General features: G+C 38.1%; 1 protein-coding gene across 1 annotated transcript in view; it reads left to right on the top strand.

The window, feature by feature from the left end:
- The window catches only part of LOC122817140 (interferon regulatory factor 4-like), a 444,053-nt gene that overhangs the window by 270,162 nt on the left and 146,637 nt on the right, over positions 1–27,254 (top strand). Inside the window, exon 5 of the mRNA XM_044090337.1 lies at positions 16,605–16,725. Within this exon, the coding sequence (XP_043946272.1) occupies positions 16,605–16,725 (121 nt within the window). The remainder of the gene's footprint in view (positions 1–16,604; positions 16,726–27,254) is intronic.

Here is a 27,254-nt window from a genome sequence, read left to right as displayed (position 1 = left end):
GCAGACATATTAAGCAGAACCACATCGGATGCCCACGAATGGAAACTGCACCGGACATTTTCAAGACCATCTCAAAGAAATGGGGAATGCCTCAGATAGATCTATTTGCATCACCTCTCAATCACCAGCTCAAAAATTCTGCACAAGGACATTACACCCACTGGCATGGAAAGTGGATTCGCTCTCCTTCAGCTGGAAAGGCCTGACAGCATATGCATTCCCACCTCTTCCCTTGATACACAAAGTATTACTAAAAATCAAGGAAGAATGTCCAAGGATAATCCTGATAGCTCCAAACTGGCCAAGACAACACTGGTACCCACTGCTGAGGAGCATGTCTCAGAACAATATGTGGCCAATACCCTGATGCCTTTGATGCTAACTCAGAACAACTACAGCATCATACATCCAAACCTAAAAACGTTGCAACTGACTGCATGGAACATCACATAGCAACAGCTAACCCAGAACTTTCCCAAAGAGTTAAAGACATTATTCTTGAAGCACACAGACCTTCAACAAGAAGGAACTATGCTGGAAAATGGAAAAGGTTTGTCATTTGGAGTACTGAAAGAGGAAAAGATGTGTCAAACATAGATATGCCTAACATTCTAGAGTATCTGGCCGAACTTCTTCATTCAGGCTTGTCCTACTCCTCCATCAAGATACATGCATCAGCTATTTCAGCAGAATACAGCTTTGATCCACCTGTTTTTTCGCACCCTTTGCTCAGGCAGTTCCTCAGAGGAATCAAGAATGTAAAACCTCCAAGGAAACCACCTTTGCCAGCTTGGGACTTAAACTTTGTGCTAGAAAAGTTGACACTATCACCCTTTGAACCAGCAGCAATGGCAGACCTACAACACCTGTCATGGAAAACTGCTTTCCTACTGGCAATTACTTCAGCAAGGAGGGTTTCAGAGCTACAGGCCTTAATGGCAGTGCAACCCTTCCTGATCTTCCACCAAGATAGAGTGTCCATGAGGACTAATCCTACATTTATGCCTAAGGTGGTATCCAGAGTGTCTTTAAACCAGGCAATCCACCTACCTACCTTCTTTCCCAACCCACAAAACAGAGGGGAAAGAATACTGCATACCTTGGATGTACATAGACAGCTACGCTACTACTTGGACAGAACAAAAAATAGCAGAAAGACTGACCAACTTTTTGTAGCCTATGCAACAGGAAGGGAAGGAAAAGCTATTTCCAAACAGACAATCTCCAAATGGATAGGAAATTGCATACGATTCTGTTACTCCTTCCATGGAAAACCAATTCCACAGAACATAAGACCTCATTCTACAAGGGAAACAGCCACTACCACAGCCTTCTTACGAGGAGTGGCAACCAAAGACATTATTGAGGCGGCTACTTGGACCTCCGTGCATACATTTGCCAAGCATTATAACTTACCTCTATATTCCAGATCCCGAGCAGGGTTTGCCACTGCTGTACTGCAAGGGATCCTAAACACACCATAATCTAGTTTTATCCTCCTCCCCTAGTTGGCTATGGTATTCTACCCAGTTGTTATGACTGCAGATGCATCCATGAAGGACATAGTACAGTTTTGTACCTACCATAAATGTAGATGTCCGAACTGGATAGCATCTGCAGTCAGGATTACCCTCCCTCCTTCCCCTCTGTGGTACTCCTAGGGTATTTTACCCTCCTAATAGCTGGCTGTGGGGGGGAGTCTTTTATGGTGTATTTGTTTGTATATATGTACATACATGCTTATTTTTGTGTTTACCTCTATCTTTTTGGAAACATTGGCATCTATCCAAATTTTAGCCTCCAAGAGGGCTACTGGCATCTGGGGCAAGAAACACTGAGGAAAATGGCGTCGGCTGATGCCTTTATACCCGAAGACCAACAGAGATGACGTCGGGTGAAGTGCGACATCAGCCGAAGCCAGACCCGGACTTTGGAATCCGGCCGACTGAAGGGCTGCCTGACGACAGGACAACCCAGTTGTTATGACTGCAGATGCTATCCAGTTCGGACATCTACATTTATGGTAGGTACAAAACTGTACTTTTTCTCTCTGGTTATCGATATTTATTTTCTTATAATCATAGACATAGACCTCAGGTCATATTGGTTTGTCATTAGAAATGGTAAACTTTATGTCAACATGGTCAAAGTACCATTTAGAACATGGTCAGAATTGTCAGTCAATTAAAGTGAAAGAATATAAATTACTAAAGAAAAGATGTTTATCATTGTGATGTCCCCACCCACAATGGGCCAGTGATCAAGGATCCTCAATCCTCACCACTGACTCTGGTGGGAGACTGTTCACTTTGAGAGCAATAGATACAGTATTTCCAGATGCAGCACTCTGCACCAACTACAATTTCCCTTAAGAGCACACAGGGAATGCAGTCAGCCTGGGGTCTGGATTTCTTTCTGTCTCCCTCCAGGGCCCCAAAAAGACTCCTCACTGGTACAGTTGTAGTTTTAGGTCCGCAGTAAAGTGTCCAAGCCAAGTCCTCCAGTACCCTCTGTGTGACCAGTGCCTCATATCCCTGTTCCAAGTAGCTGACACACACACACACACACACACACACACACACACACACACACACACACACACACACATACATACACACACACTGTGAAATTTGATTTTTCACACACACACACACACACACACACACACACACACACACACACACACACACCTGGGAAAGGATGGCATAGATTTACCTGCTGCCTTCTACCCAGAGTATAAGGTAGTTATAACTGCCACCAGACACTCCAGACTCAGCTACTCTTAAGGCCCTTAACAACGGATGCCCAATTATACTGTGTATTAATAATAATACAAATGGTAGTAGCTGTCCTTATACAACTAGGCCTTCAGAAGTGGCCCACACAGCATCATGAAATAAATATAAGCACTCTCAAAGGTTAAATACTTTCTACAAAAAACAGCCACAATGAAAATGTTAAATATTTTTAATAATAAATAATAAAAGAACATGAAAATGATAAATATACATTTACAGTATACCGCAGAGTTCAAATCACATGAAATACTGAAAACAGCATTGATGGACAGACTCAAACAAGTAAAGAAAAACAATATCAAAACTAAGCTTCACTATATTTTCCTGACTGAATCTAGAAGCATTACTATTCCATACTTACTTAATAGAGCAAGGCAGATGCCCAAGACAGAATACTCAATGCTCAGGGATTACTCCCTGTAATATCTAAAATTTCCAAGGTGGCTGTCAGAATGACCTCATCTGGTCACCTGACTATAGGTTCTCACGCTATTCCCCTTTGAAGCTGAGACAAGAATTTAGCATAGATGGCTACAATACAAATCTAAATGTGTATGACAGTGCCCTGGAGCCAGGAAACAATTACAGTCCATCCTCTCTTCTTTACAGAGGCTATTAAACAATGGCCATCCCCGAGACCTACTGACTCCAATTTCATTCAGCACAGTGGGGTGCCATTTTAATGGTTTAACAGCTTATTTACATTTCCCTTATTTTTTCTTAAATTAACCTAGCTGGTTAATCTCTGCTCTTAAAACTCACTATGATACATTTTTGACATTAGCAACTTTGCAAACACATTTTGATTTTTAAATGCCATACAGTTCTCATACATTTGTAACATAAGCATCTGTGCAAATCAGTTTGATGTTCGAATGCCATACAGTTCCAATACATTTGTTAATACAAGCATCTTGTACACATCAGTTTGCTATTCAAAGCATATCATTCTTTACAATACTCCAGCTAGCTATGGTGGCACTAGCCCATATCATCACTATTTGTGCCAGGCCAAACATATTATTAGCACATATAGGGAAAAGGTAAGCCAAACATATTATTAGCACATATAGGGAAAAGGTACTTTGAAAGAAACATTTGAATCTGACCACTTTCAAAAATTCACTCTCAAAATTAATATTGTAAGCCATATTATTTTATTCTTTGTATAGATAGCTGAAATTCCCAAGTCAAACAGCTAGCTTGTTGTCTAAAAGAAAGGAAAGTTCATGCGATCAATTTTTGTATTGATTTTGAACCATGCCTGGGTGAAAATAACAGGTTATATATGATTTGTGACTGCATGTACAGGCTTATAGGGTGTTACTCATGTTTACAGATGCCTGCTATAGTGTAATACAGTGGTTTAACATTTTGCTAATGTAATTTGGTCAGTTGTTCTCTCCATTGATATCCATAATTATCCTTAATCTCCAACTAACCCCTCTCATCTCCCTCCAAACTCTCTTTATTTCCCTGCTTTCGGTACCTAACCTCAATAAATCTTCTGCCTTACCTACAAATCACTACACTTGACGTCAGAGAGTGCGAAGCAAGTGAACTGCACATACAGTTGAAACACATAGTGGACCCTCAGCAGCAGAGATAAAAGCTTGTATGTGTAATTTCCCTCCAATAATATTTACTACTGTCCTATATAGTCTGTACATCACCAGGGCTGAGAACCATGGTTCCTAAGTTGCTCCCATCCCCATCCCATTTTATTACTGTCCATAGTCATAAACTGTACCAACTCAAAGTCTAATTTTACCTCAGTAGCTTTGCCCCTAAAATTGAAGTATTTCCTAAATTCAACACCCTGTATCTGGAGACAAAGTGCCAGGTGTAGAAAACACTTTGTTTTTTCTACACTTACCTGGTAATAGATTTTTTTTTCTTGAAACTTGCACACTGTGTCATTTCTGGACCAAACCCCTCAGCTCACACTCACTATGCTTGGGCTCATTCAGCTCCTCTACCCTACCCCCATTCCCACCCACCCCCATTCTCCTCAAACTTATACTTCTCTAACCACTCTTTCTGCTGGATCCAGCAAATCACAATAATTGACCTCATACACTAGCCAGTCCCTCTACTTACCCTAGCAAATCATACTAAACTACCTAAATAGCTTGAACAGCCGATCACACTACTCATATATCACACCTTAAACTAAAAGCAAACTATACTAAGTTCACTACTAAACCACACTAACATGCCCAATAAAATTAAACAAACAAAACCAACAACCCTCTACCAATCCTCAATACATAATAGGCAACAACTCTGCCTACTCACTAGCCTTCTTATACTTCTAGCTACAAGTACACATAGCACTTTGTATCACACCAACCTACCAAAACCTATCCCATTTCACTCTGCCTCTCACATCTACCATGAAAGGTCAAAAGCTGCAAGCATTTTATGTCCTGCTCTTTAATAAACATAACTTTTCAGCACATACATTATATCCTTTTCCCCCATCCAAACTTGCCAGCCATCTCAGAAACCTACAATAAACACATAGTGAAATTCTTTAATAAAATAGCTAAAATTACATTCAATCTAGGCTGTAGTGGTGACATACACCCTAACACAGGTCCATCCTATATTCTGACCAGTTCAACTGCACATAACAGCAACCTCTCTCAATCAACAACCATATTCTGACCAGTTCAACTGCACATAACAGCAACCTCTCTCAATCAACAACCATGCTCCCAATAAGCAAAACTGACATCCTACTATTAAATATTAATATAAGAAGCATTAACAAAATACATGAACTGCATGCTAACCTTGCACTATACTCTCCAGACATTGTACTTATCACAGAAACATGGTTAAAACCTGATACCTCAAACAATGAAATACTACCACCAGGATACAGTAACATTCAATGGGATAGGTTAGGTAAAAGAGGAGGTGGAGTAGTTCTTCTTTTTAAAACCCAACTTAGCTTAGAAATATTAGACGCAAAAACACTGAATTTTGATAAAGCTTAACTACTACTCACTAAACTGATCAATAACCCCAAGAAACATATACACATTGTAGGTATCTATATCCCACCAGGAGATAACATTCAGACACTAGAACACATATACTGATTATCAGAAAAATTCCCTCAAGAAACTATAATTATGGGTGACTTTAATATAGATTGGTCTGATTATAATTCCCAAACTTCTAAAAACTACATCAGTCTTCAAGGCTTCACCCAGCTCATACAACAACCCCCTAGGACTAATAAACCATCCACCAAGCATTCAGGCATTGACTGGATATTAATAAATAGGCCAAACCTCTCATATCATGCTGGTTGTCTCCCAGACAGCCTTAGTGACCATCTCCCAACCTATCTACTCAGACAAAATATTAACCCAACAAAACAAATTATTTGCCAACAAATAAGGAATAAAAAACACTCCAATCTCAGTGACCTCATATATAACCTTAAACACTGTAACTGGTCACCAGTTACCCAACTCCCACTAGAGGAAGCTGTACACTACTTCAATAAAACCTTCCTGTCTGTCATAAACACCCACACCCCTACCAGGACTATGAGAGTTAAAATCAAACTTTGCACCATGGCTAACTAAGGAAACCAAATCCTTATTAAAATCAAGAGACAAAGCTTGGAAAAACTGGCACATAAGTAAGTCTCAATCAGTACTACAAATCTACTGTGAACTCTGAAATCAATCAAAGAAATATATTAAACAGGATAAAATAAATTACTACTCTAAATCCCAAACTACATACTGCAACAATCCTCAGAAATTCTGGACAGCAATAAACAACATACTCCAACCAGGTAAACTTAGCAAACCCCCCCCCCCCCACACACACACACACACTACAACCAATAATATAGATGCTGTTGTTACCCAATTCAGTGAATATTTCACTGAGACTACCTTATCATTGTCCAAGAAACAAAACCAAAACCCTTTTACTATCTATACCAACTACTGGACAAAAACAAAACCATTTTTTCTCTACAACCAGTATCAACAGGAACAATCAAAAAACTCTTTATGAAACTAAATCCAACCACTCTAGCTGCAGACAACTTACCATTGGACTTCCTAAAGCTAACCGCTTTAGGTACTGCCTATCCAATATCCATTCTTATTAACAGATCCTTAGCAGAACACCAAGTTCCCATCATATGGAAAACCTCACATATCTTACCACTTCATAAAGGAGGCCCATCAACTGATCTCTCTAACTATCACCAAATAGCAATCTTATTTCCACTTGCTAAGATCTTAAAAAGAGTTGTTCACAAACAAATCACTGACTGCTGACATAATAAGAAAATACTAGCTGACAGTATGGTTTCCGACCATATCACAGTACAACCACTGCATTAATGACTTTTACTAACACTATCAACGTCCATGGAAACAATAGCAACTACGTACGTTTCCTCTATCTTCTTAGACCTATCAAAAGCCTTTGATAAGGTCTAACAAAATAAGCTTCTAAATGCTCTCTCTAACCTTAACATGTGCCAGTCTGCCCTTGCCTGGTTGTAGGACTATCTAACCAGGTGCCAGCAAGCTGTACGCTGGCAGCAAACATTATCACCTCTTCTCCCTGTTATACTAGGTGTCCCACAAGACTCAATCTTAGGACCTCTACTGTTCTCAATATACACCAATAATCTACACACCTCAACCCCGCATGCATCACTCATTCAGTATGCAGAGGACTCTACTGTAATCTGTGCCGCTACTAATATTGAGGAGCTTGAGAAGCTAACAATACAATCCTTCATTGTAGTAGAAAAATGGCTCACAAACTCTCAATTAATTCTGAAACCTCAAAAAAACAAACTAATAATATTCCGTCCCACTAAGTCAAGTGTAGCCACAAGCTCATTTAACAGTACTTCTTTAGACAATACAAGCATTCCACCCTCTCCTCACACCAAACTGCTAGTAGTAAAAATAGACTGCAACATGAAAATTGATGTCCACATATCCCAAACAATAAAAAAGTAAACAAAAATCTTGGGACATTGTATAACAAGAAAAACTACTTCACAAACAATACTAAAGCCAAAATTGCCTAATCTCATTTGATTTCTACACTGTTATATGCATCCCCCATACTCACAAACCTTAGAAAAACTGAATTGGTAAAACTAGAAACCCGTTACAATAAAATTGGTAGAAATGCCACGAATTCCTCGTATAGATCTCACCACTATATTGCACTTAAAATGGTCAATTGACTGGACCTCCATCAACTTCTGCTCTATAATCAGCTAACCATGGCCCACATAATATTCTATCAAAGCGAGAAAATAGCTATTTTACAAAATATACTGCTACCACACTCCACTGCTAGAACTTTACATTCCACCAACAAACCACGCATTAAAATCAATTCTGTGAAAAACTTAGCTGGAGAATCCATATTCTCTAATTACATAGGTAAATGCTAGAATTCACTTCCGTATGAAGTTTCATCTGCCTCATCCCTACCTCAGTTTAAAAGTTTACTAAGAACTCACATAACAAGTGGCTTTGCCCTTGCTCTACACAGTGCTAAACCATCTTCCTTTGAACATTTTAATTACCTCTTATGTACTTTTACTAACAACACCAAATTAGTTATGCGTAGATGATAAACTCTGACCCTAATAACAAACAAGTAAAGGACCGTGTACATGTAAACTATGTGCCTAAGTACATCTTTACTTCTATCAAGTAACATATGCTTACATGTCTTGCTATCCCTTCAAACTAGTATCTCTAATTTTAACCAATTCTAATTTTAAAAATCAAATGTTATATTGTGAAGCTGATCATTAGTATACAATCAATATGTAAACAGTTTGCTTTTCTCATTGTGTAAATGTTTAAATGTTTAAAAGTTATATTGTATACTGTTTATTACATGTAGAGCTCTTCTCCCCAGGCCTCACTGTGTAAATGTTTAAATGTTTAAAAGTTATATTGTATACTGTTAATTACATGTAGAGCTTGTCTCCCCAGGCCTCACTGTGTAAATGTTTAAATGTTTAAAAGTTATATTGTATACTGTTCATTACATGTGGAGCTTTTCTCCCCAGGCCTCCACTGAAAAATCGGACTTTCCTGGTAAACAAATGTAAAATAAATAAATAAATAAAATAAAATAAATGATTAGAACTGTAGCAGTCATGCAAGCATTTTTACCATATTCTGATAAGGTGGGAGCTGAATTCTAGGCATACCTCTCAACCTACAGACATTGAAATTAGGATAAATGCATGGGTAAATGTGCTGCATTAACCATACTTCATATATTTTTATTTTTATTAGTACCGATTTGAATGAAAAGTGAGTATACCCAGCCAAAAATTTGGACAACTAATTAGCATATAATTTGAAAATGAAATATTCCTTAAGTCCTCCTGCTCCTGGTAAGAATGTGTGTATACTACATAGAAACACATCTTTAAAAATTAGAGAGTGGCAATATGATGGAATAATACAACACATTATCAAAAAGATGATGTAAAATCTGTAGACTTTAATCAATTCTTTTGCAAATTTCTACCACACAAGGTCATTTATTTTTGTTCTGAAAAAGGGAGATGTAAAATGTGAGTCCTCTGTCTTTAAATTATTGGTACCACTAGCAAAGCTGGGTCATTGTCAAATGGGGCCCTAGGCAGGGTAATGGACCAGGATGTCCCCACAACCATTCCAGGATTCCATTACTTTGCTGACTGTCCCCAGTTACCAAAATCACTGTTCAGTCCTGTCCATGTGCATGCTACCTTCTTTACTTTTACAGTTATCACAGAGATTTGGATTTCATTTAAAACTTTTATAGTACAAACAAATTTGGCTATTTGCTAAACAAAACAGTCTTGCAATGAAAACTGACATAGCATGAGTAACAGTAAACTTCTCTGCCCTTGAAACTCATGGCCCCCTACATACATTTTTAGAATGTGCATAAATGCATTTGCTCTTTGATTCACCTTCCTGATTGCATTAAATTATATTCCTTGTTTAACAGGACAACATTTGTTAGTTGTTGTTGTTCTTTCGGCTTTTCTCGGTAAGGGGTCACCACAGCAGAACTTGGGTCCGCTAATGATTGGCAGTAGATTTTTACGAAACATCGAGGTGCCAGCTCGATGCCCAACCTTCAATGAAGGCACACCCATTTACACACACATGTCTTTCGAATGCTACCCAACCACGGGGAGGACATGCAGGCTCCACACAGAAGGCACTCCCAAGCCAAGCCGAGAATCGAACAAGAGAACCTCTTGCTGAGAGGTGGACAACATTTGTTAGAGTGCTTTAAATTTGTAGTTTTGAACGTTTTTTTCTAGTAAGCAGTGAAACAAAATATCTGAACCAATTATTGACAAAAGTACCCATTTTGGATCATTTCAGCATTAAAAAGCTACTCAAACTGCTGACATTATAATCTCTGCAGAAATAAAAGTTATCTGAATAAATTCCACATTAAAGAGAATTATTACTAATTCAAAGGTTGCTGCTTGCAAACAACTTTGCATTTCAGTTCTTCATCTACTAATGCAGTGCCTGCTGCCATTGAAGAATAAATGGCTTATGTTACATAAAAAAAAATAATATAGTGTACTGATGATACTGCCGTAACATTTACTGAAGAAGATCGGTTATGCAATGGGGGATGGCTGACAAATGATGCCAAAAGGTTCATAGTTACTAGCTATACAGTCCTGGATACCATTAAGGTGCCTGGCCTGGGTTCCTATCGCAAAATCAAACATTGAGCACGCCGAATACCGGAAGGCCGAACTTGGTAGTTCGAAGGGTAAAAATGTCGAAGCCCCAGAAACCTGAATTCTTTCCCAGGAAAAGAATTTGGTTGCCCGTTTCTGCAGCTTCAGCATTTTCGGACTGGCTCAAGTTAAGTGTACGAATGGGTAGTGACGGACTTTAGGGTTAGGGCACGGGTTAGGTAAGTGTGCAATAGTGACGAACTTTAGGGTTAGGGCGCGGGACAGGTAAGTGTGTGGCAGTGACAGACTTTAGGGTTAGGGCGCAGGTCAGGTAAGTATGCGGTAGTGACGGACTTTAGGGTTAGGGCTGGATTAAAGACAGTGCATAGATAGTGGTGCATGTTAGGTTTAGTGTAGGTTTTGAAGGTGTTTGGCGTGATTGTGTTATGTGTGTGTTTTTCGGAACAGCAATTTTTTTCCCCTGGGAAAAAATTCACTGTTTTGAAGGTTCGATGTCCGAATTCGATCTTTCAAGTTTGAGCTTATGGTGTTCGACATTTTGGAAGTTCGATTTCGTGATATAGACTTGCCTGGCCAAAATAACCAGAGAGTGCTTTGGAGCAATTTGGGAAAGTTAAGTGACTTGCTGAATATCACACAGTAGGCAAATGAAGGTGGAAAGATTCAATCCCTACACCCTTGGCACAGGAAGCAGACTAACAGTTTTTAACTAAATGCTGAAAAACATGTTTAGACTAAATTATCCAGGCCTATTGATGGATTAATTCACTTTTTAGTGCAATGAATAAAGCAAAACAATTAATGACAAAATAAATGTTGTAGCAGCTTTGTTCAACAGTACCACGTCATAAAAAAATCAGAAATGTTATTGCATATAGCAGACTGTTTTTTTTGGGGGGAGGGGTTCTAACATGCTTGTGTTATAGCTACACCTCATTGCTGGCCTCCCCAAATCTTCTTTGTCATCAGGAATAGCTATTCCACCTTACAGGTCTGACTTGCTTGAATGGTTAATAATGCTACATTGTTGCAAGAAACACCTCCAGAGTCAACACAGACGCATCATGGAAAAATGGGGCTAAGTGCAGGGTAATGAATCAGTCTCCGGGCAGCCATACCAATATCCCACTACGTACTGTCTCTCCGCATTACTATAAACATTGTTCAAACCTGTCGGTGTACGTGCATAGTATTTTCTTCTTAAGTTTTACAGTTGTAGAGATTTCGATTTTGTTTTAAACTTTTTCAAAATTTACAGAAAAATGCACCGAAAATAGAAAAGTGGTTGTATTTTCTGCCAGATGTAACTCAGTCTTTGTTGGTATACAATAATGTTTCACTTTTTCTGTTAGTGAATGCCATTTCACAAAACCTGATCATTGAAAGATTCTATTATTATATATGCAAGTAGAAAAATCTTTATATGCTGTATAGTCAGTGAAACAAAATGCTACCCAGTGTGGGTAACTGCTGATCCATTGAGTATGCATTCTTACAACTGTGGAGCCAGCAGCCAATGTCTATTTGTATTCAGTAGGCTTATCTAATTAACACACACACACATACATGTGTGTGTATATATGTATATATATATATATATATATATATCTATACATATATATATATATATATATATATATATATATATATATATATATATATATATATATGTATATACATATACACACACACACACACACATATATATATATATATATATATATATATATATATATATATATAGGAGCGCTACAGAATCCTGAAAGACCAAAATCCTGAAAGTTCAAAATCCTGAAAACACACAGGATACAAACACTTACTAGATTCCAGCACAACAGAAACAAATAAAACACAAACTATATTACTGTTCTGCAAATATAAGCATCCCTGCTACTTAAATATATCAACTCCAAAATTACACTTAGTGTAGTGAAGTGCAATGTTGGAGGTGATATATTTAAGTAGCAGGAGGTGTGGGGGGCTGTGGGGAATGCAGGGGGGCTTGCCCCCCTGCACATAGTTGAAGGGTAATATGTTTCTGTATGTACTTGTGCTGGAACATAGTAAGTGTTGGTATCCTGCGTGTTTTCAGGATTTTGAACTTTCAGGATTTTGGGCTTTCAGGATTCTGTAGCACTTTATATATATATATATATATATATATATATATATATATATATATATATATATAGTGTGTGTGTGTGTGTGTGTGTGTGTGTACATTTTCATAGTTTGGCAGTTAGCCTAGTAATCGCCTTTGAACCTATGACCTGTTAAACTGCTTGCTGTTGCACAAGGTTTGATTCCCTTAGTTTCTATTTTCCTACAGTTTGACATTGAGCAAATCGCCTAACCAGACAGTGCAATAAAGCAATTGGGGAATTGAGTTAGGCTCCTTAATTGTCTGCTAGACCTAATGCCTAGTAACCTATAAACCTATGAACCTAAGAATATATTAACCTTATCAGTGGCTGAGTGCCCTGTGATGCGGGCAAACCTGCTATTGCAACCAAACTTGCATGCCCAATGGAATTCTGTGGTAAGGTATAAAATTTACGGAGTTGCCTACCACTTCCCTGCTGTGCATCACCATTTTGCTTAACAGCTTTGTCACACATTGGGAACAGAGGGGAGCCTACCACACTATGGTATATGAGGGGGTTCTTGTGCACTGTTCATGAACATGTGACAGCAATTGTACACTGTTGTCTGCTTTTCCAGTTCTTGAATGTGTTAGAGTTGTGGGCTTTGGCATACAAATCAAAGTGTGCAAAATGCTTGAATACATTTGTGCACTATGTATGTATACCCCAATGACTACATTATAAGTTCTAAAAATAGCGTCATACTTATTGTGCAGACCTTATTCTGTGCAAACCATATTGCATGTGTGATAGAATAAGTAATATGGTGTACTTCACTGTTGTCTTCCATAATAGAATAGCCATTTCAGATGTAAGACTGTGCTGGAAAGCAGTGTGCAGTTCAAATAATCATAGTTCATTATAGTATCTCATTACACTTTATTTATAAAATGAGAAGTGTGACCTCTAAAAAATTTGAAACTGTGTTGGAATCTTATAATACAGCTTTACTCAAGAACACCATTTTCCAGGGCAGTATCTGAAAATATATTTTAGAAAATGTGCTGTAATTTTTTGTGTACATTTACACAGTGAAAAATCACAAGTTTCCTATTAATGGTTTATCCTGGTAATTGGCCTCAAAGAAATGTTTTGGGACTGTGGCTTGTAGTGTTGCATTATAAAATATATATGAATATACGTTTTGCATTGGTTTTGAGATATTTTCATTTCTAGGTTTTTCAGGACTGACCAGTTTTGGTCAGGTGGCTTTTTTAGGTAAGTTTCTCTGTGTGCCAAGAGTAGGATACTTGATAGCAGTGGTCATTTATGTCTGCTTCCAAGAATCATAATCTATAAAGTTTTCATAAGGTGCTGTACACAGTGCAGAAGTGGGAGGAAGATATTATTTGTTAAGGTGACTATAAAGCGAAGTAGTATGAAACTCTTAATTGAAGGTCTCATCCCCAGCAAGTCTGAATGTTATCTTTTGGCATACAGTGCATTCAGTGGTAAGAAGAAGTAAATACATGCATTGCATGTTTGTTCTATCTGTGTGTCGCAGTTGTACAGGTATTGTAGGTTTGCACTGTGTGTGTGACGCAGTTGTTTACTAGCCTAATTTAAGTAAGTTGTGATACTCATTGTGAAGATTAAATGGTTTACTATCAAAATCCTGAATGCAGAAGTTCTGCAAATGGGATATCGGATGGCAGATGGTCAATTGCAGTGTTGCTGACTGTCGGTAGTTCATATCAGCAAATGCTACTGTGCCTTTGCTGATATGAAGTTGATCTTAGGCTTGATATGAAGTTGATCTTAGGCTTAGAGATTGCGGTACAGTGCAGATTGGGACATTCATCCCTTTCTGCACAGTAGTACAATCTTAGTGTTGGAATATATAGTTAGCAAAAGGTGTGGGGGATGCAGGGGTCTTGCCCCCCTGCGAAGACATGATGTAATTTTTGCACTGTATTCTTTGTGTTCGAAATTAACATCGACTCTGTCGTTGTTGGGTATAAGAATCAATGTTGTGATCAGACATTATTTTTCATTTACACATTCCTTTTGTGTTTATTACCGGGAATGCAGTTGTTTTGCGACATTTTGATAGTAAACCAGATTAAACAGAACATGTTGGAACTTTCTTCATAAATGAACAAAGGTGAAATCCTGTTTATTCATTCTTTGGGAGAGACTCTGGAAAACCTGTTAACATTGTACTGCTGCATCCATTCAGGGATGCTTAGTCTTGTATGGTTACATTTAGGCTTAAGAAAATGTTTGGTTATTCACCAGATCTGGCATATGTGAAATGCCTTGACATATCTCAATTCTTTGTTGCCATATTAGGTTACAGCAAATGCCAATGGTGTCTCTGGTTAATCATTAATCTCAAAGTGAGTAGATATGGAACTACTCATTGTGAGCAGTGCCCAATGTGTCAAAAATTATAACAGTTTTCAAACAGGGAAAAACATGGAGAGTGGCTATAAATATCAGTTCCTGTTTGGATTTTGAGAAAGCAGTGACTGCACTCTTTTTGTATTATAATTTATTTATTTATCCTTTGTTGACTAGGTTTAGTCCCACTAGGCTAATAGCCTGTCTTCAGAGGAGATCCAAAATGGTAGTTATACTTCTCGGGGAAGAACTTTCCCTACTATTTTTGATAGGTGCCATGAGCTCTTTTACATCCACTTGAGCTACCACCAAGTCAAATAGTAAGAGCCTCGGTTTAACATACAGCAGTCCATAGGATAGCACACTCAAGAGCTGTGTTCACAATTAATCTACCTGGTGTGGGAATAGAACCCACAGCCTTCTGCACCAAAGGTGAGTGTGCTACCTGTTGTACCATTTTCACAGCTACTGCTTGCTGGTATATAAGAATTTCACTCAAATGGATTCAGTTATAAAGCTAGTTTTGTTCATTGTACTGGTTAATATTCACATCTGTTTATGATTGCCTTATAGACTGTTCAGTGTTTAGTTATACAACTTAAGTTTGTATATTTTTTCTCTGTGTGGAAAATTTTCTCCCTAGGCCTCCACTGGAAAGGGACTATGCCCAGCAGGGTATCGAAATAAACAAATGTAAATACTACTGATAATAAATAATAACATTAAAGCATTTAGCACTGTTCTACTCTAGCTTATTCAAAGACATTTATCTAACTAAACATCCCATCCATAACCAGCATAAATGTTACAACAGTTGCATTATTACTGAGATGTCATTCTCACATTATTGGAGGAATATACCACAGTAATTAGTACCTGGCTTTATGTACATGCTGAGGGTGTACAGTTTGTCTCTCTTTTTCATCCCTTAAGCAATGAATCGCTGTTGTTCCACTAGGAGTATCCAATAACTAAAATACAAATTAAATTATTACGAGGAGCGCCTTACTTTGAGTAGTAAGATGTTACTACCTCTTGGAAGGCTGATATCCCCTGGTCACAGCTACTAAGGGCTTTGGTTTTATTAGCATACAGGGAAACATACAAGGTTCTTAGGACATATGGGTGCAACTCTTTGGAAATTACTGTCACATAGCATCATGTGGAATTCTTCAGTGTTCAATATTTTATATGCAGATGCAATTGTTTTGACAGTCAACTGTAGTAAAAAGACCTGCTAAAATCATATATGACAAATTTTCTGAAACTATACTTCAAATCTGTCACAGAGGAATGCTATAAAATATTTTTCTTGAAAAGCTAATGCATAGAGAATTCATTGTTTAAAAGAGTTTTCCCATTCTGTCTTATCCCAAATTACATTTCTTGCATAAATTCATCTTGTATCTTTGCATGCTTAGTTTTTTGAAGCCATATCATTTGCTTTCTTTTTAGGTAATTTAAAGATACAGTAGTCATTGCGTTGATAAAATGTCTTGACCATGCATATCATGTGTTGCTTTTAGCAACTTTGATCTTTTTGATGACAGAATATTTCTCTGCTCTTAGAAAAGGCCACCCAGTATAGAAATCGATGGTGATTGTACAGAGACACTCAACGAGGCCAGCAGCTATTCTGTTTTCCCAAAAAACCACAACTCTTACTCAGCGGGTCTTCCTCCAGAAAGTGGTAAGCAAGACTTTTCAAAATTAATTTCAAGTAATGACTCCAAAAGTTTAAACATGAAAGACAGATACAGTATATTTTCAGGATGTCTTTATTTATAAACCAGCTTGGGTAAAACTATTATTAAAATGCTTTGGAAAGCACAGAAGAAAATGGAGGCAGACAGAAGTGACAACTTAGTTATACATTTTGACATATTTACTCTATTTCTTATGCTCATCATTAATACTTTAACTACTATTTTGAAACTGGAGCTGTTGATTTTCATACTATTGTGATAGTAATCATATTGCAGCAGTGAAAAAATACAACAGTCTGCAATAAAACATAAAAGAGAAAGAAAACGCCAGACTGTTTTCGAAACAGCAATGATTGATACTTGTGAAATCACTAATGTGTCACCAGCTGGCATTTCAACAGAAGAATGAATTGTCGATATGTTGAGAATGTCTCCTTTACCTGTGATGGTGTGACCATGAAGTGGGTACATAAAAGTAGGTGGGATGTGGAAAATAGAAATTGAAATGAAATAAGGCACCCAAGTTACACACTGGAGACTATACACAGTAACTTTATTACAAAAATGAGAACAGAGAGGTGAGCACTTTCACAACTTAGAGTTGCTTCATCAGACCATGTGGAAAATGCAGCCCTTCACATCACTGGGGTGCAGTAAAACTTGACCCCTGCAAATTTTTTTTTGCATGTGATTTTGATACTCTTGAATGGTGTTTACATTTGAGCCAAGTACTTTTCATGGAGCCTTGTGATCAGGGTGTTTTTGAGAACTCATGCCTGCTAGTGTCTATAGATGTTTCACTCCTTCTTGTGTATTATTTCCCATTTGAGGGATTATGAACTTAAATTTCTAAATATAATTTATTCTCCAAAACAATCACTTGAGAAGCTTGGTTGGTATTCATAGTCCCGTATTCACAGAAGCACAAGGGTTATCGGCCTACAGCAGCACTCTGACCAGATGCAAATCAGCTAACCCTGAACAGTCAGTGCTGAATACAACAAACCATGGCATTGTGCAGAATTACCCACAGCACGTCTGCAAATTCTAATTGTCCTAAGTTGGGTTCCATTAAGTTAAGTCATGTACGGAGGAAGCTGTATGCATGTTGGGCTCATTACACACAAGCATAAATCACAGTGTGACCAAGTCTAATTTGCATAATACTTTCATAAATCAGTCCCAGCTTACATCAGTTTTTCTCAGCCCTCAATATTGGGTTGCACTTACCTGCATTCTGCACCAGCTGACCACGTAAAGCACCACTGAATTAAAATTATTTTTGAGTAACAGAGAAATGCATTGGAGAAGGCAGGAATCACTTTAATTCATTGCCAGCTGTTGAGCAGTATACATACTTTACTGGTAAAACATGCAATGTAATCTTTTAAATTACTTATGAATGTGGTGCAGTGGTAGCGTTGTCACCTCACAGCAAGAGGTACTCTCATTTGATTCTCGGCTGGAGCACCTTCTGTGTAGAGTCTGCATGTCCTCCCCACGGTCGAGTGGCGTTTGAAAGACATGCGTGAATGGGTGTGCCTTTGTTGAAGGTTGTGCGTTGGGCTGGCACCTGGGCACTGTAAAAATCGACTGCCAATCATTAGCAGACAAGAGTTCCACTGTGCCGACCCCTAACCAGGAAAAGACAAAAGAAAAACAACATGAATGACATGATTGGGAAATGTGTAAAGTGCCATTTTTTGTGCTGTCTGCATATGTCTGGGTGATTACTGCTTTCAACTGAATGAGTAAAGAGGCAGGTGATTTTAAATCCATTCCCTTTTTTCCTGTGGGTTGGGGTGTCATTTCAACAGTGACAATCATCTAAAGCCAAGGTTTACATTGCCAGATGGTTAGCCCTACTGCTGTAGTTCTTCCACACATACATTTGTATGGACACTCACACCTGTGGCCAATTTAAAGTGTCCAATTCATCTACTACTACATGTCTTTAGAATGTGGGATGAAACTGGAGCACCCAGACGAAACCCACTCAAACACAAGGAGGGCATGCATACTCCACACAGAAGGCACCCCAGCCAAGAATCAAACTAGGGAACCTTTCACTGTTAGGTGGCCTTGCTATCTGCTGTGCCACTGTGCCACCCTTCACATGATTTCAAATACTGAATGAAATAAGTTACTGTACTTAGAAGCACATACACTCACGGTAAGCACATATATACATACATACATACATACATACATACATACATATACATACATACATACATACATACATACATACATACATATCTGTTACTACCACAGCAGAGGCCAGCACAGCAGAGGCAGTAGGGAGCAAAACTTAGAAAACCACAAGCCAAAGGTAATGCTGCACAGGGCAAGTCTAATTCAGACCCTTTCATTGTCCACATTTACTAAGACTTTCATAGCAGAGTATCAGGGGTCAGTTTTGTTACAACAGTCGATTAAACATTACAGCATGATGCAACAGCAAGGGAGCATAACGAGAGACAACTTCAGTCATAAGAAGAATGAGAATGTTTGGGAAAACAGACAGCTTATGCTTTGAATCAATTACTGCTTGACATTATTGCAGTAAATGAAGTGTACAGGCATTGTGTATGATACTTTTCAACATCTGTAACAGGAGGGCTCTACTCAAACAGAAGGCTACTGTACAATTTCCTTCTGGAATATGAATAAAGCGTAGCAGAGAATACCAAAGGAAAAAAATTGTCACAATGAGAATACATTACCTGCTTCTCCACAGTGAAACTCTTCCATTATAACTGTCAGTTTCTCCTCAGCACTGACACATGTTGACCGATGGTACTCTTACAGAAAGCATAATTTCTATTACTGACCTATAGAAAATCTGCAGATGTGGCAAACATTGCCTGTATTGGATTTGTCTTTGCTGTAAAGCATGAAAAATTGGTAAGCTAGCAGAAAACCTATGCAACTTCACTAACTGCAAAATGGATAGAAATGGCAGCGCTGCGATTTTTCTAGCCCTTGAGTGAAAGGTGCAGAAGTGACTGAATCACAGTAAGGTGGAAGGGGCTTCTAATTAGCATAAGATAGTCTCAGATTTTTAACAAACACTCCTTGTTTGCATCTTATCATATCTTCATTTGTCTACGAGTTTTTCAGGCTACTAAAAAACAGTGTGTCTAAGAGCAAACTGGTGTCTATGAATCATGCCTAAGCTGTGCTTAGGTGGATGCAGAAACTTCCCCTTACACCTAACTGCAACGACTATGAATACTGCCCCATATTTCTTCATATATTGCCTGTTAAGGTAGAAATTCCAGGGTGTATGTGCACAGTTCCTGCTTTTTTTTTATCAATATCTGACTGGACATGAATGACTTGATCTTGAAAACACCAAGCACAATCAGCTGAGGTCCATTTGGAAAAAGTGCATGTTAACTTGTGTAAAAAATGCCCCAAAATGGATAACAAAGATCACCAGACAAAAAACATTGTCATCTCTTTAAATATCTGAGACTTCTTCAGAAACAAGCAAAACCACATTGAGTATTACTTAAATACACAGTCTGTCAAGTGTCAGTTCAGTTAACCAATAGTGTTCCTGTACATCATTAAGAGCGTAAAATGTTGAACTTTGTTATAATAAAACAAAAGACATGCTGCATTCATGTATATAATTAGATTACTTGTAAAACTTAAAAATAAGATAAACAGTAGAAGCAACTGCTGGTAATCAGAATATTTTTACAGAGAGCTATGTCTTCTGTAACACCAGCACATTACTACTTCCTGTAGTAGCATTTGGCTTGCCTTGTTTACTTCCTGTTTTTACCACATGAAAGCACTCTTAAGTGTTATTTATGTGGCTTACAAAATGAACCTGATATTGTGTGCATATGCACTGCATTTGCACGTCTCGGTCCCCAGCTTAATGTTACACAAGTTGGTAACAGAAAATGTTTATTTTGAGTTAAAACTGGAAATGTTTTACTAAGAATATCGTGTGCTAAAAGCCACAAAACGTTAGGTAGCATGGCTTTTTGGGGCTTGAGAAAATGAGTTGACATACACATGTGCATTTTTATATGTTGTCAAGTCATAATACGAACAAAGAAAAATAAAAACAGAAAAGAATAGCTAAGGAGAAACATTGGCCATAGATCATGGAAAATCATATTTAATCATCTCTGTAAGTAAAATTCTTTACCCTGTAGGAAGCTTCCAAATATTACTTCTCATTTTTATAATGAAGTTTTCATGGCAACACTGTATGTGTGTGTGTTTTTTTATGACTGAGTTTTTTCTGATATTGGCAGTAGGCACTGAGCTGTACTCAGAAATTCCAAACATACACAGCCTCTGATGACACACTGAGGCTTAAAATATGGTTGTGATGGCTGGAAAAATATTAAACAACTTCAGCTCGTTTGAACATTCCATAATTATACATTGTTTGATTGAGATGTTGAGATACATCAGACATCTGGGATCAGTGTCTGCAACTTATTCAAATGTTCTGTTTCCATCCACTGTGTGAAAATCCTTACACCATCAGAGGACAATATACAACACTCGATATAATAACAGTGTGTGGTGGTAAATTGCATGATGCAAGCCTTTTCACATTGACAGGTGCCCATTTCACGACTGTGCACTTTTAACGACAATGAGCTTGGTAAGAAATATCTATACCCTTGTCATCCAGAACACCTGAGTTATAAGTTACCAGAAACATGTGGTCCAGTACCAGGGGGACATCCTCAGGAAGGCTAAAAATATAGCCAAGAAAACTGGATATGATTCTTTGAAGAAGAAGGTAGTAAGAATTTTCCTGGGAACTGGCAAAGTGGGGAATCCATGCTTAAATGTGTATGTAATGCCCAAGCTGACTATTCCTGGGTGTCTGTAAATGAATTAATGACCATTATGTGTGTGGCTTAGTGTACAACCCCTGCCAGATGATGTGAAGGGGCAATTGCTGAGTTTGCCTTCTCAGAAATATTCAAGAGACTTGAGGAGAAAGGCAAGACAATTTAGTCTTTTAAACAGTACGCTGTTCTAAATTGTCTAGATAGTCTAGGAATGACCCCACTATGTTTTGGCCTTGTTATAACAACCAAACTTGCACAAGATAAGTAAAAAGACAATTTAAAAACAAAGCAGAAATCTTGGAGATACAAAGAGGTAGCTCAAACAACAGCAACAGATGAGATTAGGTCAGAGGTCTCCTTTCAGCATTATAGGAACTCCTAACTGTGGCCAGATACCATGTCCAATTCACCTTCTACCTCATAATGTCTTGGATAAGAAAACCGCATACTTTTTGGCTTTTTTAGGACAAAAGGCTTCACCTGATCTTTAGGCACATGGAAAAGGGATACTGTAGACATAGCATTTGCCAAGTTCTCCCTGTTCCTCAGCATTCCACCATTTCCCAAGAGTTATCTACTTGTACCAAAACACAATCTTCCACACCGTTTAGAGTGAAGTAAAGTAAACATTGTTGTACAAAAGAAAAATAATTTTATTTGAGATAATTCCTGACCTACAGATGCTCATGGTCAGGCTACTGCTGTTCTTCAACAATTTCATTATAAAAAAATTCTGGAGAGGCATGCTAGATCTGCATAGCCTCAGCAGGTTTGCAGCAGTAAAGAAGCTTGTGATATTCACCCTGCACTTCTTCCATTTGTTGCTACTAAGAACTACTTCCTGGTCATTCTGGACATGAATGATACCTGTGTGCACATCTCATTTCTCAGACTCTTAGACAATACCTCAGGTTTTCTATGTAAAGTTCAGTTACACTTTGTCTTCTTCTCCTTTTATATTTCTTTTGCCCCCAAAGTTTTCAGAATATACAGAGTCCTGGTCTTTGCATACCTAGGGCTGAGGAGTATCGAGGCCTGTCCTTATGTAGCTATCCATTTAGTATGGGCAGGCTTTATGGCAGAGTTACAAAAATGCCTCAGTTAAAGTCTGGACATGTTTCAGAACCAGGAGTCAAGTTGCACAGATAAATGATATACTAACAAAAATGATGTTTCAGACACTAGGTTTAGGTTTTTGCCCTCCTTGCCAAGGAAACAAGGTGGGGGAGGGGGCTAAGAGTTACAGACGTATTCATTAATGATTCCCTACTCCAAAAAAGGACTGAAGATGGTGTAAATACTATATTCTTTTATATCTGAGTTTTCTGCTGATTCCCTTCGTGTGGAGGTTAACTTTATACCTAACATAGGGGATGTCCTTCTGATCTTGAAGTCTGGCTAAAAAAATGACATCCACATCAGGGTAAGTATGGTGCTTTTATGAATTTGTTGCAGTAATGACATCCACATCAGGGTAAGTATGGTGCTTCTGTGAATTTGTTGCAGTAATGACCTTATTTTCACATCTGTGGTTATGATAAGTTACCTCCAAATAACTGCACTTCTTTGTGAGATCAAATCTGAGGACAAACATAGGATTTGATAAAATGGGAACAAATTATCTGTGATTCCTTCAATGAGTCCCTAATTTCAGCAAAAGTCAGTATGGTATTAACTGAGCATTTACCTTGAGAAAAGATAAGACTTTAGAACCTACATTGGTTATCGCTAGAGTCCTTCTACTGAGGCTTGAATCTTGTCCAGGTTCCCCTGTGTCCAGTCATGCAGCCTGAAGTTATTGCTCAAAAATGGCAAGAACAGGGATTCTGCATGGGGATTTCTGTGAAGACGTTCCCTTGTGCTGTTGTGGTGCAGCAGTTAGCATTGTCACCTCACAGCAAGAGGTTCTCTGGTTCGATTCTTGGCTGGGGTGCCTTCTGTGCCGAGTCTGCATGTCCTCCCTGTGGTCACGTGAGTTCCCTCCGGTTGCTCCGGTTTCCTCCCACATCCCAAAGACATGCACTAGGTGGATTAGACACTCTAAATTGGCCCTAGGTGTGTGTGTGCCTTCTGTGGAAGGTTGGGTGCCGGGCTGGCAACTCGACACCGTAAAACTCTACTGCCAATCAGGAGCGGACAGATGATCCTCTGTGGCAACCCCTAACCAGGAAAAGCTGAAAGAAGAAGAAGAAAACCTGAAGAATCTTGTAGGTTTGCAGTGATCTCAAAACTGTTATTTGATTGGCTGTGTTTACAGATTTCACGCAACACTGAATGCAAGAAAAGATTGTTAGGGAAAGTTTATCAAGTAAATTATTAAAAGTACATCCTTAGCTGATGTAATCCATTTGTGAACATAAAGATGGGAAACAGTATCTCCTTTCTACAGATATGTCATATTAATATCTTACCACTGATAGGGCAACTTTCAGACACATCTTTCATTTTATGTATACTTATTTATAACAGTTCCAAACATATGACTACATTTTTAACAATGCTGCCATTTTCCCATATTTCCTAAAATGCAAAAATATGACACAGAATTGGCAAATTATTGTTTTCAATTGTTCCTTGTGATATTCCTGGTTTCACTTTACATCTGCCATGAAACAGGTAATCATACAAACAAAAGTCCCCAGATTCAATAACCCCTACAATAAGTGTACACTGTTCTGAGTGAACAGACAACACAGGCACAACTCACACCTTCTTCCTCCTGATTTTAGTTTTCCTGCTGATATTCTTGCAGCTTTAAATATTGACAGGGATTCATAAAGGCTACCACAAAGTGTAGACTACATGTACACTTATTGTAATCTTTCTGAGTAATTAGAAAGCAGAAAAATGTGGTAGGGATGTTCTTGAATACATATTGTGTACATATATGCACACTTACTGTAGGCTTTATTGAATCTGGCACTCATGTACATGTCTGTTTCATGTAACTTTATTGTGGATACAGTACAGATGTGGTACAGTTAAATTGCAACCATGTATTAAATCCTACGTACATGATATGTGTTTAAATAATCTTACCTCATTACTCTCATCCCCACCTGCACATACGACTATGCTTTATTCTAATTTAGTATGTTTGTCTCAAAGATAAACTTTAGAAAGAGTATCAGCCTTTGCAGCGTTTGGTTAGCATATCCTAGAAGTCTCTGTGCAGTGCATTCCCTTCTGAAAAAAAAAAGAATAGAAGATGGAATCAGTTGCACGATCCTGTCCAGATGAAGTCATTGGTGGGGGAGGTAAATTCTTGCGTGACATAGTAGATCTCTTTGCAATGATTCAGTCAATCGCAGAGCACCCATAATGGGATAGAATTCAATTCATGTACATCTGTAATTGTTGGGTATGGATGTCAGAATCTGCATTACCCAACACCTATAAATCATTGCAAACTCCTCTTCCATCGTGTATTTCTAGAAGCTGTAATTTCTTTCCTGCTTTATGCATGTGATTACTCAATACTCATCTGTGCATTGAAGAAAACAACCTTGTGTTTATCTTAATGTTCCATTAATTATACTCTAAGGTGTCATATAGAAAGGGATTTAACTCGATTGCCACATTCCTGTGGTGAATGTGTAATTGGCATTAATGAGTATGACTTTGCCTGTTGGTAATTTGAATAATTATCATCTGAAATCAATTTGTAAATGAAACAGTCTTATAATTCAGAAGACTCTACTGATTTTTAAAGACTTCAGTTTAGCTGGTAAACCTGACAGGCAACAGTACAACAATGGTGGTGATTGCCTGTTAAATTGGAAACATTGGCTTTTAGCCAAATAGCCCCAAATACAAACTTTACGGCCACGAGCAGTTTCACTAATTGTGCTGTCAGATCAACCCACAGAAAATAACAACACTGTTGTCTCATTGGACCTACCTGGCAAACAAAAATTAAATAAAGTGAGCAAACAAAAATGGAGAAAGAACTTGTGGCTGCAGGAATAAAGCAACTTTCCAGATTCATCTTTCCCTGTACATAACGTTGTTTAACCCATCATTGTCTACCCTTAACCTGATTGCTGTTTTACATAATCTTCATTTTCATCATTGTTTTGTTGTTTCTGAAACAGATTTCTGCTTTGTAATAGTTTTCATCATTATTTGTATTGTCTGTAACATATTTGGCTTTGAATTAATCCATTTTGCTTACTTGCATTTGGCTTTGATTTGAAAAATGGTGATCACGGATTATGAGTAATGTCTCAGCATATATGTATAAAAGCAACTCTCAGTATAAGTGCCTGCTTTCTTGGTAAAATCTTAGTAATTAAAACTGATAAGATTTCATTTTACAAGAACAGATATTTGTAAATGATTTTTATCCTGAATATTTTTCCTTCATTGTAACAATTCAGTATATGAAAAGTTGCTGATATTTTGCAGGTATTAGGAAAGCTATGTGTGGGGAGGGGGGGGGAGTAAAGACCTCCTTCAACACTCTTTCCATCACTTTTCATGATATGCCCCTATTTACCTTACAAGCAGAAGGTACAGGGTTTGATTCTCACCCTTGAGGGCTGCAGAGCTAGGCTTATAAAGCTCCCAGTGATAATTAGCCTAGTATTTGTTGATGAACCTATAATTCAAGAGACAGATATGTAGGAAATGACAACAGAGTGGCAGAAAGGACATAGACAAACTTAAGATCCCCTTTATCCGTTCCAGACATAGCCAAGACATTTATTGCATTTCTTGCCCCCTTCTCTCTATACTGCCTTCTTCAGGGCATTTCCACTGTGGGAGTTTGCCAGGTATACAGAAAAACATATTTTAAAATTATACAAAATAATTAATTGGGAAACTATTACCAGAGTCAAACCAAAACACATAAACTTTTATAGCAAAGTGATATAATTACACAACTGGTTTAGTGCCTCTTGCCAAAACGAGCAACACAGCTCTGACCCAGTTACAACCAGGGAAGAGGTTTATATTCATCATGCTCACAAGGAAGCAAGGCTATTAAGGTCTTTCATCATGGATTAAAGGCCTCTGAATCAGGAGATTCAAAGAGCTAGTGTTGCAATCTCTTCTGCCTCTGACACAGAGAAAGTTTTGGATAATAACATAGAAAATGAATATGTATGTATCAACATTTAGCAGTCAAAAAGAGCTCCACAACAGACCGTTGACATTCTTGTACCCAACTAAAAGAAATACGATCTCGAAAGAGCAACTGCACTGGAATGAGAACCCCTTCATAAATAAAAAATCACAGAGAAAAATAATTTTTGCAGGGAAGGGTAAGCCTGCCTGCCTCCCAACATTGCTGCACCCCACCCCCCCAGTGACCACTTAGACATACCAGCTCTCTGGATACTCCACTGTGGGGAAAGGAGAAATCCCCACTATACCATAAAATTAATCTGGAAATATACCTGGTAGGTGCACACTAATGATCACATGAATATTAATCACTAGTGTTTCAATCACAAGCACATGAATATTGATCACTAGTGTTTCAATCACAAGCACACGGATATCGATCACTAGTGTTTCAATCACAAGCACACGAATATCGATCACTAGTGTTTCAATCACAAGCACACGGATATCGATCACTAGTGTTTCAATCACAAGCACACGAATATCGATCACTAGTGTTTCAATCACAAGCACACGAATATCGATCACTAGTGTTTCAATCACAAGCA

Source organism: Protopterus annectens, chromosome 12.part0 (assembly GCF_019279795.1).
Source record: "Protopterus annectens isolate FY-2018-M chromosome 12.part0, PAN1.0, whole genome shotgun sequence".
NCBI lineage: Eukaryota > Metazoa > Chordata > Ceratodontiformes > Protopteridae > Protopterus > Protopterus annectens.
Note: the sequence above shows the minus strand (reverse complement) of the source record. Positions and strands in the feature narration are given on the sequence as shown.